The 12,030-nt window shown below is 42.9% G+C and overlaps 1 protein-coding gene across 13 annotated transcripts in view; it reads left to right on the top strand.

The window, feature by feature from the left end:
• CADPS2 (calcium dependent secretion activator 2) overlaps window positions 1-12,030 on the top strand; it is a 356,172-nt gene that overhangs the window by 297,559 nt on the left and 46,583 nt on the right. For 8 of the 13 annotated variants that reach the window (XM_081211433.1, XM_081211428.1, XM_081211431.1 and 5 more), the window contains 4 exons: window positions 5,194-5,349; window positions 7,039-7,186; window positions 8,180-8,194; window positions 11,761-11,835. In XM_081211433.1, coding sequence (XP_081067559.1) covers window positions 5,194-5,349; window positions 7,039-7,186; window positions 8,180-8,194; window positions 11,761-11,835 — 394 coding nt within the window. The remainder of the gene's footprint in view (window positions 1-5,193; window positions 5,350-7,038; window positions 7,187-8,179; window positions 8,195-11,760; window positions 11,836-12,030) is intronic. The other 5 variants (XM_081211429.1, XM_081211426.1, XM_081211424.1 and 2 more) reach the window with 1 other exon arrangement.

Genomic DNA, 12,030 nt, shown 5'->3' with positions numbered 1-12,030 from the left:
ACTGTGGCTTGTCTGTGAAGCTCAAAAATATGAACGACAGAAACTGCCTTATACGGAGGAATCAGAACATTGGTCTGTCATCTCTGGCTAGTAAAAGCTTTTTCTTAGACCTGTTCCCACTCATCCCTGATCCAGAGTTGCCAGGGATCTTTGGCATGCAACAAGTGTATTTTACCACTGGGCTGTAATAACAAAATGGATTCTTTAAAAAAATCTTGGAGAATTGAAAAGTTACTGCTTGCACAGAATATCAGCTGATCTCGATTGGTCTTCGGGTTTACTGCTTATATGTTTTAAACCTTGCAGTGTCTTTCTATTCTAAAAATTAAATTGTGAACCTTTTATAGAGATATAGATTGCTCAACACAATTTACTGTACATTTTAGGTTACAATCATTCATACACATGCACACACATGGGGTGCCATCTTGAATAAAATATTGGGGGGCAGGTAAGCCCCACCCCACATGATTGATCACATGACATGGTGCACACACACCATATTAATGGTAATGTCTACCAACTTTTTGGGGGGCCTCAGATATTTTATTGGGTGGCAAAGGGCCCTCGGCCCCTAGGAGTTGGCTCCTATATATACACACATATATAAATTAAAAAATTGTCCAGTAGCACCTTAGGTAAAGGTAAAGGGACCCCTGACCATTAGGTCCAGTCGTGACCGACTCTGGGGTTGCGGCGCTCATCTCACTTTATTGGCCAAGGGAGCCGGCATACAGCTTCTGGGTCATGTGGCCAGCATGACTAAGCCGCTTCTGACAAACCAGAGCAGCGCACGGAAACACCGTTTACCTTCCCGCCGGAGCGGTACCTATTTATCTACTTGCACGCTGACGTGCTTTCAAACTGCTAGGTTGGCAGGAGCTGGGACCGAGCAACAGGAGCTCACCCCGTCGCGGGGATTTAAACTGCCGACCTTCTGATCAGCAAGTCCTAGGCTCTGTGGTTTAACCTTAGAGACCTACTAAGTTTGTTCTGGCTATAAGCTTTCATGTGCATGCACACTTCTTCAGATACCACACGAAAGCTCATACCCAGAACAAACTTAGTTGGTCTCTAAGGTGCTACTGGGTGATTTTTTGATTTATTTTGACTGCGTCAGACCACCACGGCTACCTACCTGAATCTAGAAACACATGCATATATATACATATACACCTAGGAGTAAGTCCCACTGAACTCAGAGGGGATTACTTCTGAGTAGACATGCATAGGGTTGCACTATTCATCTAGCTGTACTCAGCTATGGTGAACTAAATATAGTTTGCCAAATATACTTATACCTATTAAAAGTAGTATCTCTGATTCCTCCAGAATCAAATTTTACATGTTTTATTTAATGTGCTTTATTTGTAATAGAAGTATGGGTTGTTTGCATATGGTATAGCTTGTCAGCTGGCCTTTCCATTCACACAAAATGGATACCCTCCCCCTTTGTATGGTTAGAAACAGGGAGTGTGTGTTCTCATCTCTCATTGCACAGCCCCAAGAACATAATTACTTTGTTTTCACTTGTTTTTGCTGGTCCGTCTCTTTAATGGCACATTTGGGGCATTGTGGATTAAGGTGGAGGAGGTATTAAGAGAGCAAAACGCTTTGCGTAGCATTCACTCTTCTGCTTGATTGGTCCCTCGAGAGGCCAACACAGAGGACCGCTTGGCTAGACATGAAAAGCACACTGAATTATGCTTGGCTGTGAGGTTTGTTTTTGAATTTTCAGGAACATGAGCGGGTCCTGTAAGGGCTAGCCAACATTCCTACAGGATACATGTCAGAGGAAAACTCAACAGGTCACCACTTGGGAGTGTGAGCTAAAATTGCGGTGTCCGCAGTGTGGTAGGAGCAGCACCCTTGTTCATAAGCATAAGAAAGATCAATATTCCTACAGCCAGGGAGAGAAGCGTAATTCTCTCCTTAGTTATACACAGTTGTGATTTCTCTTATTTCTTTATCAAAGTGATCTGCCCTCCACCCATTATTTCAAATAAATGCCAGGACAATGAAACAAGCAGGACAGCAATAAAAGCTGTGTCAGTAAAGCAGCAGAAGCGGTAAAGTTTCTGCCTCATTTATGCAGTAGCCAGAGATACTAGGAGTTAGCTGGGAGAAGCTTGGGTGAAGAGGTACGTTTTCAGTTGCCGGCAGAAACACACAACTGTTGATGCCCACCTGATCTCCAAGTGGAGGTCATCTCATAAAATAGGTGCCACCACAGAGCTAGCCTTCTCTGCACCACTGTTGTGTACAGTAGTTGAGATCCTTCACAGATCGCAGTGACATTAATGTTGCAGTACTTTGAAATGCAAACAGTTTCATTCTGTGCCAGGGGAGTAATAATAGCGTATCCACCCTTGCTTTTATATAAAGCAGTTGCCAAAAGATTAAAATCTTTTTGAAAAGTGGCAATTTATCATACGTTTGAATTACAAGAACTCTGTGCCAAAGGGAGAGACAAGTCCTAGTGCAGATATTGCGTCGTGATCAGCGCAGATAAATTACGCACCGTTTCCATAGACTACTGTAGCATTGTCAGTGTCAAAGCCTCTTATCCCTGGGAGAATTTTATTCGTGCAACCAAACATATCCAGTGACAAAATTTCTGCTTAGCTGCATTGCTAGGAACACATTGTTTCTTTGTGTTGCTGCAGCTTTCTTTCCTGTGTCCATCATCTCCCCCCCCCGAAAAAAAAAAATCCTTCTGTGAATATTGTTGCGCAAATTCCCAGATGAAAGAACAAATAAAGTTATTGTGACTTTGTGTCATAAAAACCATAAGAGGCATTGATTACTGGGTGTTTTTGACATTTCATGAACCAGCGGCTATTGTAGCTTTTACTGTAGTTGGTGAAAGCCAGTTTAAATGGCTAACAGGAAATGGTTATGCATAGGATTATTTTAACAGCATTTGAGAGAAAATAATTTCTTCGTTTTTTTATTAGGCCTGTTAGGAAACTGATACATATTTTTTAAAAAATACTGGACATCACACAATAAAAATTGGTTGGCTTAATTCTCCTTTTACAGATGGAGCTACATTTGATCATCACAGAGCACAGACAAACATTAAGCTGACTTTTTTGGCTTATTCAACCTTTATCCTTCCATAAATTTGGTTGTGTGCAATGTACAGGCCAAACTCAGTTAATGGGTGTAACAAACATTATACCATGCAAGACATATCACAAGTGTCAGATTTTTCCTTGCAGACATTTTTGAATCTGGTATTACCCTCAAAGCTTGCATAGCCTCTTCCTTGCCCAGAAACAGACACCCCAGGCAGAACATAATGTACAACCTGCACAATTTTGGGTTCATCCAGGGGTCTCCTTGAACCTGAATCCATCCCAGATACAGGTGTAGCTCTTTGGGTCTTTTCATGTTAGTTCTCTAAAGTCCAGATGCAAATGTGAATAGTGAACTGATACTGACACCACCTTGACTGCAGGTTGCAAAGGGCAGGGAGGTGGCCATGGTCAATGTGCTGGCAGAAACTGCCCTTCCTGCCACCATTGCTGCCACTCCCTTCTCAAGACGTAGGGAAGGCAGAACCATTGCCATCACTCTCATCTGGCTTCTTGACTATGTCAGTCAGACTTGCTTCCATGATGAGTTTCGCCGTGGAGAAACTGCTGGAGAATTTCTCCTCCTCTTCCTAGAAAAAGGTTCAGTTAAATGGTTTCCCCTCCCAATTTCTCTGCTCACAGATAGGGCACAGAATTAGGAGATGTGGTGTAAATATGTACAATTTTTTTGGCAAAGGGTGTTTAAGGAGGTAACACAAATCACTGGGTTAAAGCTGACCAAAAGTCCAGAGGTAGCATTATTATCAATTTACAATGGGGTGGAAGGTTCATAGGCTTGCTCACAAATTTATTGACAGCTGCACAAATTATTATAGCCAGGAAGTGGAAGGAGCAAGCAGAATATAAAATGGAAGAATGGTATAAAGAGGTGTGGGATATAGCTCTTAATGATAAATTAACATGTGTCATTAAGGTAAGACGGGGAATAGGCAGGTTAAATGATTTTGAGGAGATATGGAGGGTGTTTGTAGAATTTGTACTGTTTAAAGGGAAAGGGGTCAAACCATTGCAAGAGGTGTTGAAATTGGGGGGGAGGGTTGGATAGTTACAATGAAATTATCTCGGTGGTGGGGTGCACATTTTTATCCTTATTTATTTACGATTATTACTTTGTCGAAATAATAAATAATAATAATAAAAATAAAAGAATTTGGAGAGGCAATGTGTACATGGGTCTAAGTTGTGTAGCAACAAAGCAGCCAAACCACTGAAAGTACATTAAGTCTTGGGGTAGGAGAGCTGCGGGGGAAGGAATCACATCTTGCAACCAATGCACCCCTTTGGTTTTTAAATAGTACATGGGCAGACGAGTCTAAAAAGCCTGGGACACAAATTTTCAGGGCCCTTCAGCGGCTATGGTGATTCATTTATCAGAAGTTATATATTCAGCATTAACTCTAAAAGTACAGTGGTACCTCAGGTTACAGACGCTTTAGGTTACAGACTCGCCTAACCCAGAAATAGTACCTCGGGTTAAGAACTTTGCTTCAGGATGAGAACAGAAATCGTGCGGTGGCAGCGGGAGGCCCCATTAGCTAAAGTGGTACTTCAGGTTAAGAACAGTTTCAGGTTAAGAACGGACCTCCAGAATGAATTAAGTTCTTAACCTGAGGTACCACTGTATGAACATAAGCCTCCTGGTGTATACTGGCTTAGGGGTTTGGCAAATCTTTTTTAATTATTGAATTAATGTGCCCTGTGAATTATTGGGTTCTATCTCAAACCCCCAAAGATGAACAGAACTGAACTTTGATACTTTGAAACCCAAGGGGTGCACTGGTTGCCAGATGCGAAATACATTGGCATTGTTTTCGGCTCTCCTACCCCATTACAAGATGGTGCCCTCCTGCCAAGCTGTTGCTTGGCAAGACACCGTTTCTAGCCGTTGCTACCAAGGCACTATTTGTGCCACATCAGATAAACCTGTTGGAATACTGGACGGTCCAATAGGCATAACAAAATGATAATGTTGCCAGAGCTGCTTTTATGTTCTTGTAAAAAAACACCCAGTTCCAGTGCTTAAAAGAGGGGAGGGCTCTGTTTTCTCTAGCGCTGTAATTCAAATGATGCCTTGAATGATTTGTTGTTGTAGCAACGGGTCAGCAACGTCGGAAGATCTCTTCTGGAAACTTGACGCACTGCAGATGTTCGTTTTTGACCTTCATTGGCCAGAGCCGGAATTTGCCCACCACTTAGAACAGAGGCTGAAACTCATGGCCAGCGATATGATAGAAGCATGCGTCAAAAGGTACGTGGGCAATTTCAGAAATTGCCATACAAATGCTACCATTTCTGGGACTCCTGTGGATGTTTGAGTTGGGCAGCCTTGTGTGAAAGTGGAAGGATTAATCCAGCGGCGTGGCATTGGTTGTTGGTTGCCTGGCTTTGGGGAATCGGATCCCTCTTCCGGTGGCAGTAAATAAGCGATCAAACGAAAGGAGTGTTCTTACCAATTAGTTACCAATTCTTACCAATTAGTTTCTAATCACAGCGAGAGACAAAGGAATGTGTATCCTTCTAGAAATGGCGTTGCTCCCAGTAAAGGTTCACCCCCTCCGTCCCCATTAATCTACATCGGGTAATCTGAGCTTGTTGCCACTGCACTTTCTGTTCTATCACTTTCAAAGCCTGTCTATTCTTAGGGGAAGGGGAGCCAGGAATGCTGTCTAAGGACACTGAATCTGCCAGGTGGTATTTCCTCTTCTAGCTGTTCCTCCCCCAGTATTTCCCAGCTTTTCCTCTCTGGACTATGCCCCTCTGCAAACCACTGTTCTAAATCTATACTCTCCTCCTGCCCTTGGGAAGGTTCAGAACAGTGGGGGGTGGCTCCCACCATTACTCCTCAGTCCAGCCCCTGACACTGGGGTGGGTGCAGACATGCATGCCAGGAGAGGGGCATGCTCTAGGCAGGGCCGTGTCAGCTGAGCTCTTGCCGCTGACACCACCGTACTGACCCCCACCCCCACAGGGGCAAAGTGAGGCCACGTGCCCGCCTGTGTAGGGGGGAGCCTGGCCAGCTGACATGGCCCTTGGCAGGCAGAGAGGAGCACTGAGCCAGGCCACACTGGGGGAACCTACATGGGAGTGCCTGGTTTGCGTTTGCTCAACAATTGTGTGCCCAGGGCCACAGCCCCCCCACACACACACTATACTCCTGGATTCACCCAACAGATGGGGGTGGCTTTAAATCACTTCGTAAAGCGTGGTGGGCAATTGACATGATGGTTCACTCTTCAGATCTGGCCTCTTTCGCAGTGCTGTCACGGACCCCTCTTTTCATGTGGGTATGCTTAGGACCACCTGATTGACTGCTTGCCACTCCATGGAGTGATTTTAACATCCCTTTCTGGCAAGGCTAGCTGTGTGATATGTGCGCTGACCCTTAGACTTCACCACTCAAGTTAACTTCTGAATTCCACCCGCCTTGCGAGTGCTTTTGTAAGTGAAAGTGCAAAAGTGAAGAAAACAATTATTACACACTCCCCCCCCCCCATAAAAAACTGTCACACTTACTGGAACTCTTAACAGCATATCTTTTTATTTAAAAAAAATTGTCAGAAGTACCTGAATATGTTACATGACAGTCTATATTCTGTTTTTGCCAGTTTGAAAATTGTGCGGAAAGCTTATCTGTCAGAAAGCATTTGCTGCAATATGTGTTTTATCTGTGTTATGTTTTGTCATGCTGTTATTCAGTCAAAGCAGTATCTAACCTTGAGGGGGCTGTCAGAGCGCCTTGCTGGAAAGTTTTAATAAGATATGTGAAAATGATAATTCCACTGTTTTACGTGCAGGTGCCTAAACATTTCTACTTTGGATTTTCCATATTTGAAATTAATTTTATGTTAGTACATTTAACCTGGGTTTGTTTTTGCACTTCATTTATTTAGAATTTTGACAGTCCTTTCTGTTGCGATCCCCGCATTTTAATTAATAGAACAAGAATTGCCTTTGAACTCAAACTGCAAAAGACAAATAAATCTACGGACTTGCGCATTCCCTCTCCTGTGTGCACGATGTTCAACGTGCTGGTTGATGCCAAGAAACAGACTGCTAAATTATGTGTCCTGGATGGCGGGCAGGAGGTAAGTGAAATGTCTGTTTCACAAGATCAGGAAGAACACAGGAGGCTTTTGCCAGATTTCAGTTCCAGGGTGGCTATTACAGGTTTTGAGGAGGAAGAGCAGGGAGGAGAAACATAGTCAATAAAGAATGATGTAAGAAGCCACTGGAGCAATGTCCTTGCTCGTCCCTTGTCCTACCAGTCTCCTACTATTGCTCTTCTATGCCTTGCATTGTCAGGTAAAGGCTTTCTGGCCAAGACAACCTGAGATGGAGGACAGTTGTAGTCAGAATGTTAAACTACATTAACTCTGCAGTGCGTGATTTTAGAATGTGCCTGCATTTTGGTGATGGTTTTCTTAATATTTGCTGTCAAAGTAGGGAGGGGTTGAAGAAGAGGTCCACAAATACAGTCATTAGTGGTGACCATACAAATAAAATGATGATGATGACGACCAGAAATTTAACTTTAACCACACACAGAAAAGCAAACATTTCCAGGACCTTCTGTTATAGGGGTGACTCTACTGACAACATATGGAGGCAGAGAGTGCCTCTTTCAAAATGGCACCAGACTTGAACAGCTTCAGTGTTGTGGATTGGAGGGGAGGGGTTTTCGTGAACACAAAAAGACCCACCTGCCTTTCTCCCTGTCACCTCCCATCCCAGGCAGTCGGTACAAAAGCAAAGACTCTCCTTGGCTTCTGTGAAGCAGGAAGTGGCAAAGCCAAACTTTCTGGTTCCTAGACCCATTGGCTGGGCCAACAAGGCTAGCCCAAATGGACCCCTAAATTGAAAGGTTATCACACATTACTGCAGTGCTTTGCTTCGCAGTACAAATGTCAACCATATTTATGTGCATTCGTTGTTTTATAGCATTACAATATTTTTATATTCTGTGTTGATCCATATCATTTCATTAAGTCTATTTATTTCTCATACTATTTTGTAATGATTATTTTCCCCATTTTTCCCCACTCTCTGGTTTTTGGGGGGCTTTCTGTCACATGGCCCAGTTTGCTAATCAGTGGGTAAGTTGATTTTGTTTTAGAATTTCTTTCTGTCTTCAAAAGTGTTTCCGTGTCCATTGCTTGCTGTGAAGAGTGTGGCGTGAGTGGTATCACCACTGGTCCAAAATGTAGGTCCCCAAGCAAGAGAGTCTGTATGTGTTCCATGCTTGCCAGATATATCTTCAAGATTCAAGAAAGGAGATTCTGACTAAACATCATGAAGAACCTCTGACAGTAAGAGCTGTTAGACAGTGGAAGGGTCTCCCTTGGCAGGTTGTGGACTGTCCTTCACTGGAGGTTTTGAAGCAGAGGTTGGATGGCCATCTGTCATGGATGTTTCAGCTGAGGTTCCTGCACTGCAGGAAGTTAGACTTGATGACCCTCAGAGTCCTTTCCAACTCTACAATTCTATGATTCTTTGATTCTACATAGAAATAGGAATGGCAGGTCCTTCAGTAGTTGTGCGTGAGAGGGAATTTGGCAGCTTATGGCACAAGACTGGAGAAAGCCCATTTCCACACAAATGTTGAAGGACGGCAGCCCTGTACCCTTATGTATCCAATCACCCAAATAAAAGGGAACCAGATATGACCAGCAGGCCAGATCCCTTATTCCGCCACCTGCTGCAGGCCAACTTTGGCAAGTAACAGGGCCGCCCACTTGTCAAAGATCAAAAGGGACTTGCTGTCAGCATCAGTTTACTGGTTGGAGGTTAGCAAGCCCCTTTGATTTAAATTGCACCTGTGAACAGACAGAGCAGGGCTCGCAAACAGTGCTTACCTCCTTCAGCTGAACTTGGGAGGTCTTAATGGGGGACTCCTTAGTGTAGCTGATCCCAGTGGGGCTTGCTGAAGATCAAGAGAAGGTCTTTCCTGCCCTCCCACCCCTAATCTCAGAGTGAGGGTAGCATGTGGATGTGCTTGTGGGTGCCGTAGGTATGGGGAGTGAGTCAGTATGTGTGCGCATGCACAGGTGTGTGTTGGCCACACCCACCTCTGGCATGCGCCCCATTGAGGCATGGCCAACTTTCAGTTGGGCCCGGGTTGAGGAAGGTTAGCCACTCTTGCCCTAGATCAAAACCGTAACGGTTGTAAAAAGAGCCAAAGGAAGCTTCAACTCATTTTCATATGTTGAGATTTTGGAAATGGTTACGTTTGAAGAAGTCAAAACATCATTTCCCCCTTAGAACTTGAGGCTTGGCACCAAAGACGTATGTGTGCATTGATGCATGCACAAACCAAAAGCTAGTGCAAAAGAAAAAGTGAAAAGAGTTGCCATGCATATCAGCATTCCATCCATCCATTCATCCATCCATTCATTTAACAGGCTTTATGTACCACTTGCTCATCAAAAACTCTTAAACAGTCTACATAAAATATAAAAAATACATTTTAAAATACCAGTGGGAAAATGAGCATTTAAAATCCCAAATAGTTTAATATCTCAATTTCTACAGGCAAAGGTGTGTCACCTATTCAACGCCTTACTGAAATTGTGTGGCACAAAAGCATGCCCGTTCTTTGGAGGTGTTTCCATAATTATTATTTTTTTGCAGAAATCAAAAGCCATACTTATTTAAAACATCCCAGTGTTTGTAATCACAGTTTTAAAATACAGCAAAAGAAAACAGAGAAAATACACCCAAGCTCGTCTCAACCATGCCTTGCGCTTAAGGTGGTTCAAGGAAAGCCCACCAATCCCTTCTCCTTTGCTTCCTTCAAGCAAAAGCCCACCACTACTGTTCCTTTTTTAGCTTCTGAGCTTCTTTTGGCCACTTGTTACTGACTCCTAAGGCCTTTCTCCCCCACGCTTGATCTCATTCAGCATCACATAAATGAGCTTCCTTCCATCGTACATATGAGCGTTGGGCATCTTTTGTCAATTCCCTCTCATACCTAAACTGGGTTCATCAAAGCTCTCTTTTAATTCCTTTATAATCAAAGGAGACCCAAACACCCAAGAGATCTTCAAAAAACACATCAGGTAGCGGCATTCCTTAACTCACCTGCAAATGGGCTAAGCATTGGGGGGGGGCTTTAACATGCAAAATAATCCCTGGAGAAGATACATGATCGTGAGCACTAGGTATCGGCGCTAAATTATGATCCCCCAAAATAGCCTCATTCAACCATTTTTCATTTTAAGACGGTTTCCTGAAGCCCGAGAAATTCTCATGCTCGCAAACTGAATCGCAAGCTCTTTTCTTCCTCGCATGTAATTCTCTCTGGCTGCAGAAGACTAATTTACTGTGATTACAAGCTTGCTCACGGTTACCCCGATGGCTCTGCTCTGCCTTTGATTTCCATGGGACTTGAGAATGGGCAACTGTGGACTACATTACAGTCTCTTTTATAAAAGCGGCAATTGGCACTTCCCGACATTACATGTGTATCTGCATCCATTTACTTGTATACAAAATGTTTGCTTCATTAATCTGAGCACAGTGGGCAGTTGCTTGACAAAAGGGCAGCTCTCCTGGGATTTATTAAGTACATCTGTGTGGAAACTTTGGGAGGGGGGAGGGAAAGGAGGCAAATAGCCTTCAAAAAGCTAAATTTTAGAAAACTATTCAATGGGCTCCTGCCAAGTTAGCCTAATGTTTATATTGATTTTGGTGCTTTTACTCTGAGCATTATGCTCTTGCTGTTTCAGGTAGCCTTGAACTATCAAGATAGGGTTAGTCTTTACAAGTCATATTTTTTTGTGAAGTGGTTGGTGGGGCATTCTTCTCCCTGGAACAAATGTTCTGAAAGGAGAATTACTTCTTCCTTTTTTTAATGGATGTACTTTGAGAATAGAAAAGGAGCCTTTTCTCCTGCTAACTGCAGGATGGAAGTCTGCTCTATTTATCGCCGAAACAGGGTACCAAAGTCTTTCAGGTTTAATTTAAAGTGGGCTTCTTTAAAGAGACGGCATTTTCATTAGTGGAAGAAAAGGCAGAAGCAAGAAGATGGAGAATAACAGCTGATTTTGTTGTTATGCCTTTTGTGGCCTGGTAATTTATTACCATCTCTTCAGGTTTCCTGATGGAATTTTATTTTTTGCCCATGTTTGAACAGATTATGCAGGAGTTGTATAAACTGCAGTTCACTTCATGGACAAAATGGCTCTTTTTTAATATTTAACAATTGGCCTCTCATTTTATTTCTAGAGGCCATAACTTATGAATGAGAATGGTTAGATGTAAAGTGCTTTATTGGGGGGGGGGGAATCATCTTGCTTCTGCAGCTGAACCAAACCTTTGAGCTGAGGAAGAGGGAAGACCCACAACCACCTTAATTACAGAGAGACAAAAAGTATCTTTCACATTCCTTTGCCTGAATAAGAATAAGACCTCAGTGCGTCTAAATAATAACCCTATTAGCTGCTTAACTCAACAGCGTACATGGGAAATTTTTCAACACAGAGTGTAAGAAAGTACTAACAGGGTGGATCATTTTCAAGGTTTTGTTCATTGGGGGTTCAAAATGATAATTTTGAGCAAATCTGATCTGTCAGATTTAGACTCTTTGTTCTATGCATGACTTATGGCAAAAGTGTTGTGTTCATATAACACACTAATGCTGCTTTTGTCTCCTGAAACGCAGCAACAATACCATTCAAAAATAGATGACTTGATTGAAGAAACGGTGAAGGAAGTAATTTCACTTCTTGTTTCAAAGGTAAATGTATTCGCACTTCGTAGCTGAAAAGCACTGTGCCTTTTTTTCTACAATGCCTGCTTTCTACAATAAGGAGATGTTTGGTATTTTTCCTGTTGCATTTTTAGAGGAAAATAGGCTTGGTGACTAACACCAGGTCAGTTCATCACGATGTTTACAGATTTAAATTAGATCCCTATTTGATCAAAGATTCCT

The sequence above is a fragment of the Podarcis bocagei genome (genome assembly GCF_964188305.1).
Source record: "Podarcis bocagei genome assembly, chromosome: 10".
NCBI lineage: Eukaryota > Metazoa > Chordata > Lepidosauria > Squamata > Lacertidae > Podarcis > Podarcis bocagei.
The sequence above is the reverse complement of the archived record's forward strand: the minus strand, read 5'-3'. Positions and strand labels throughout refer to the sequence as shown.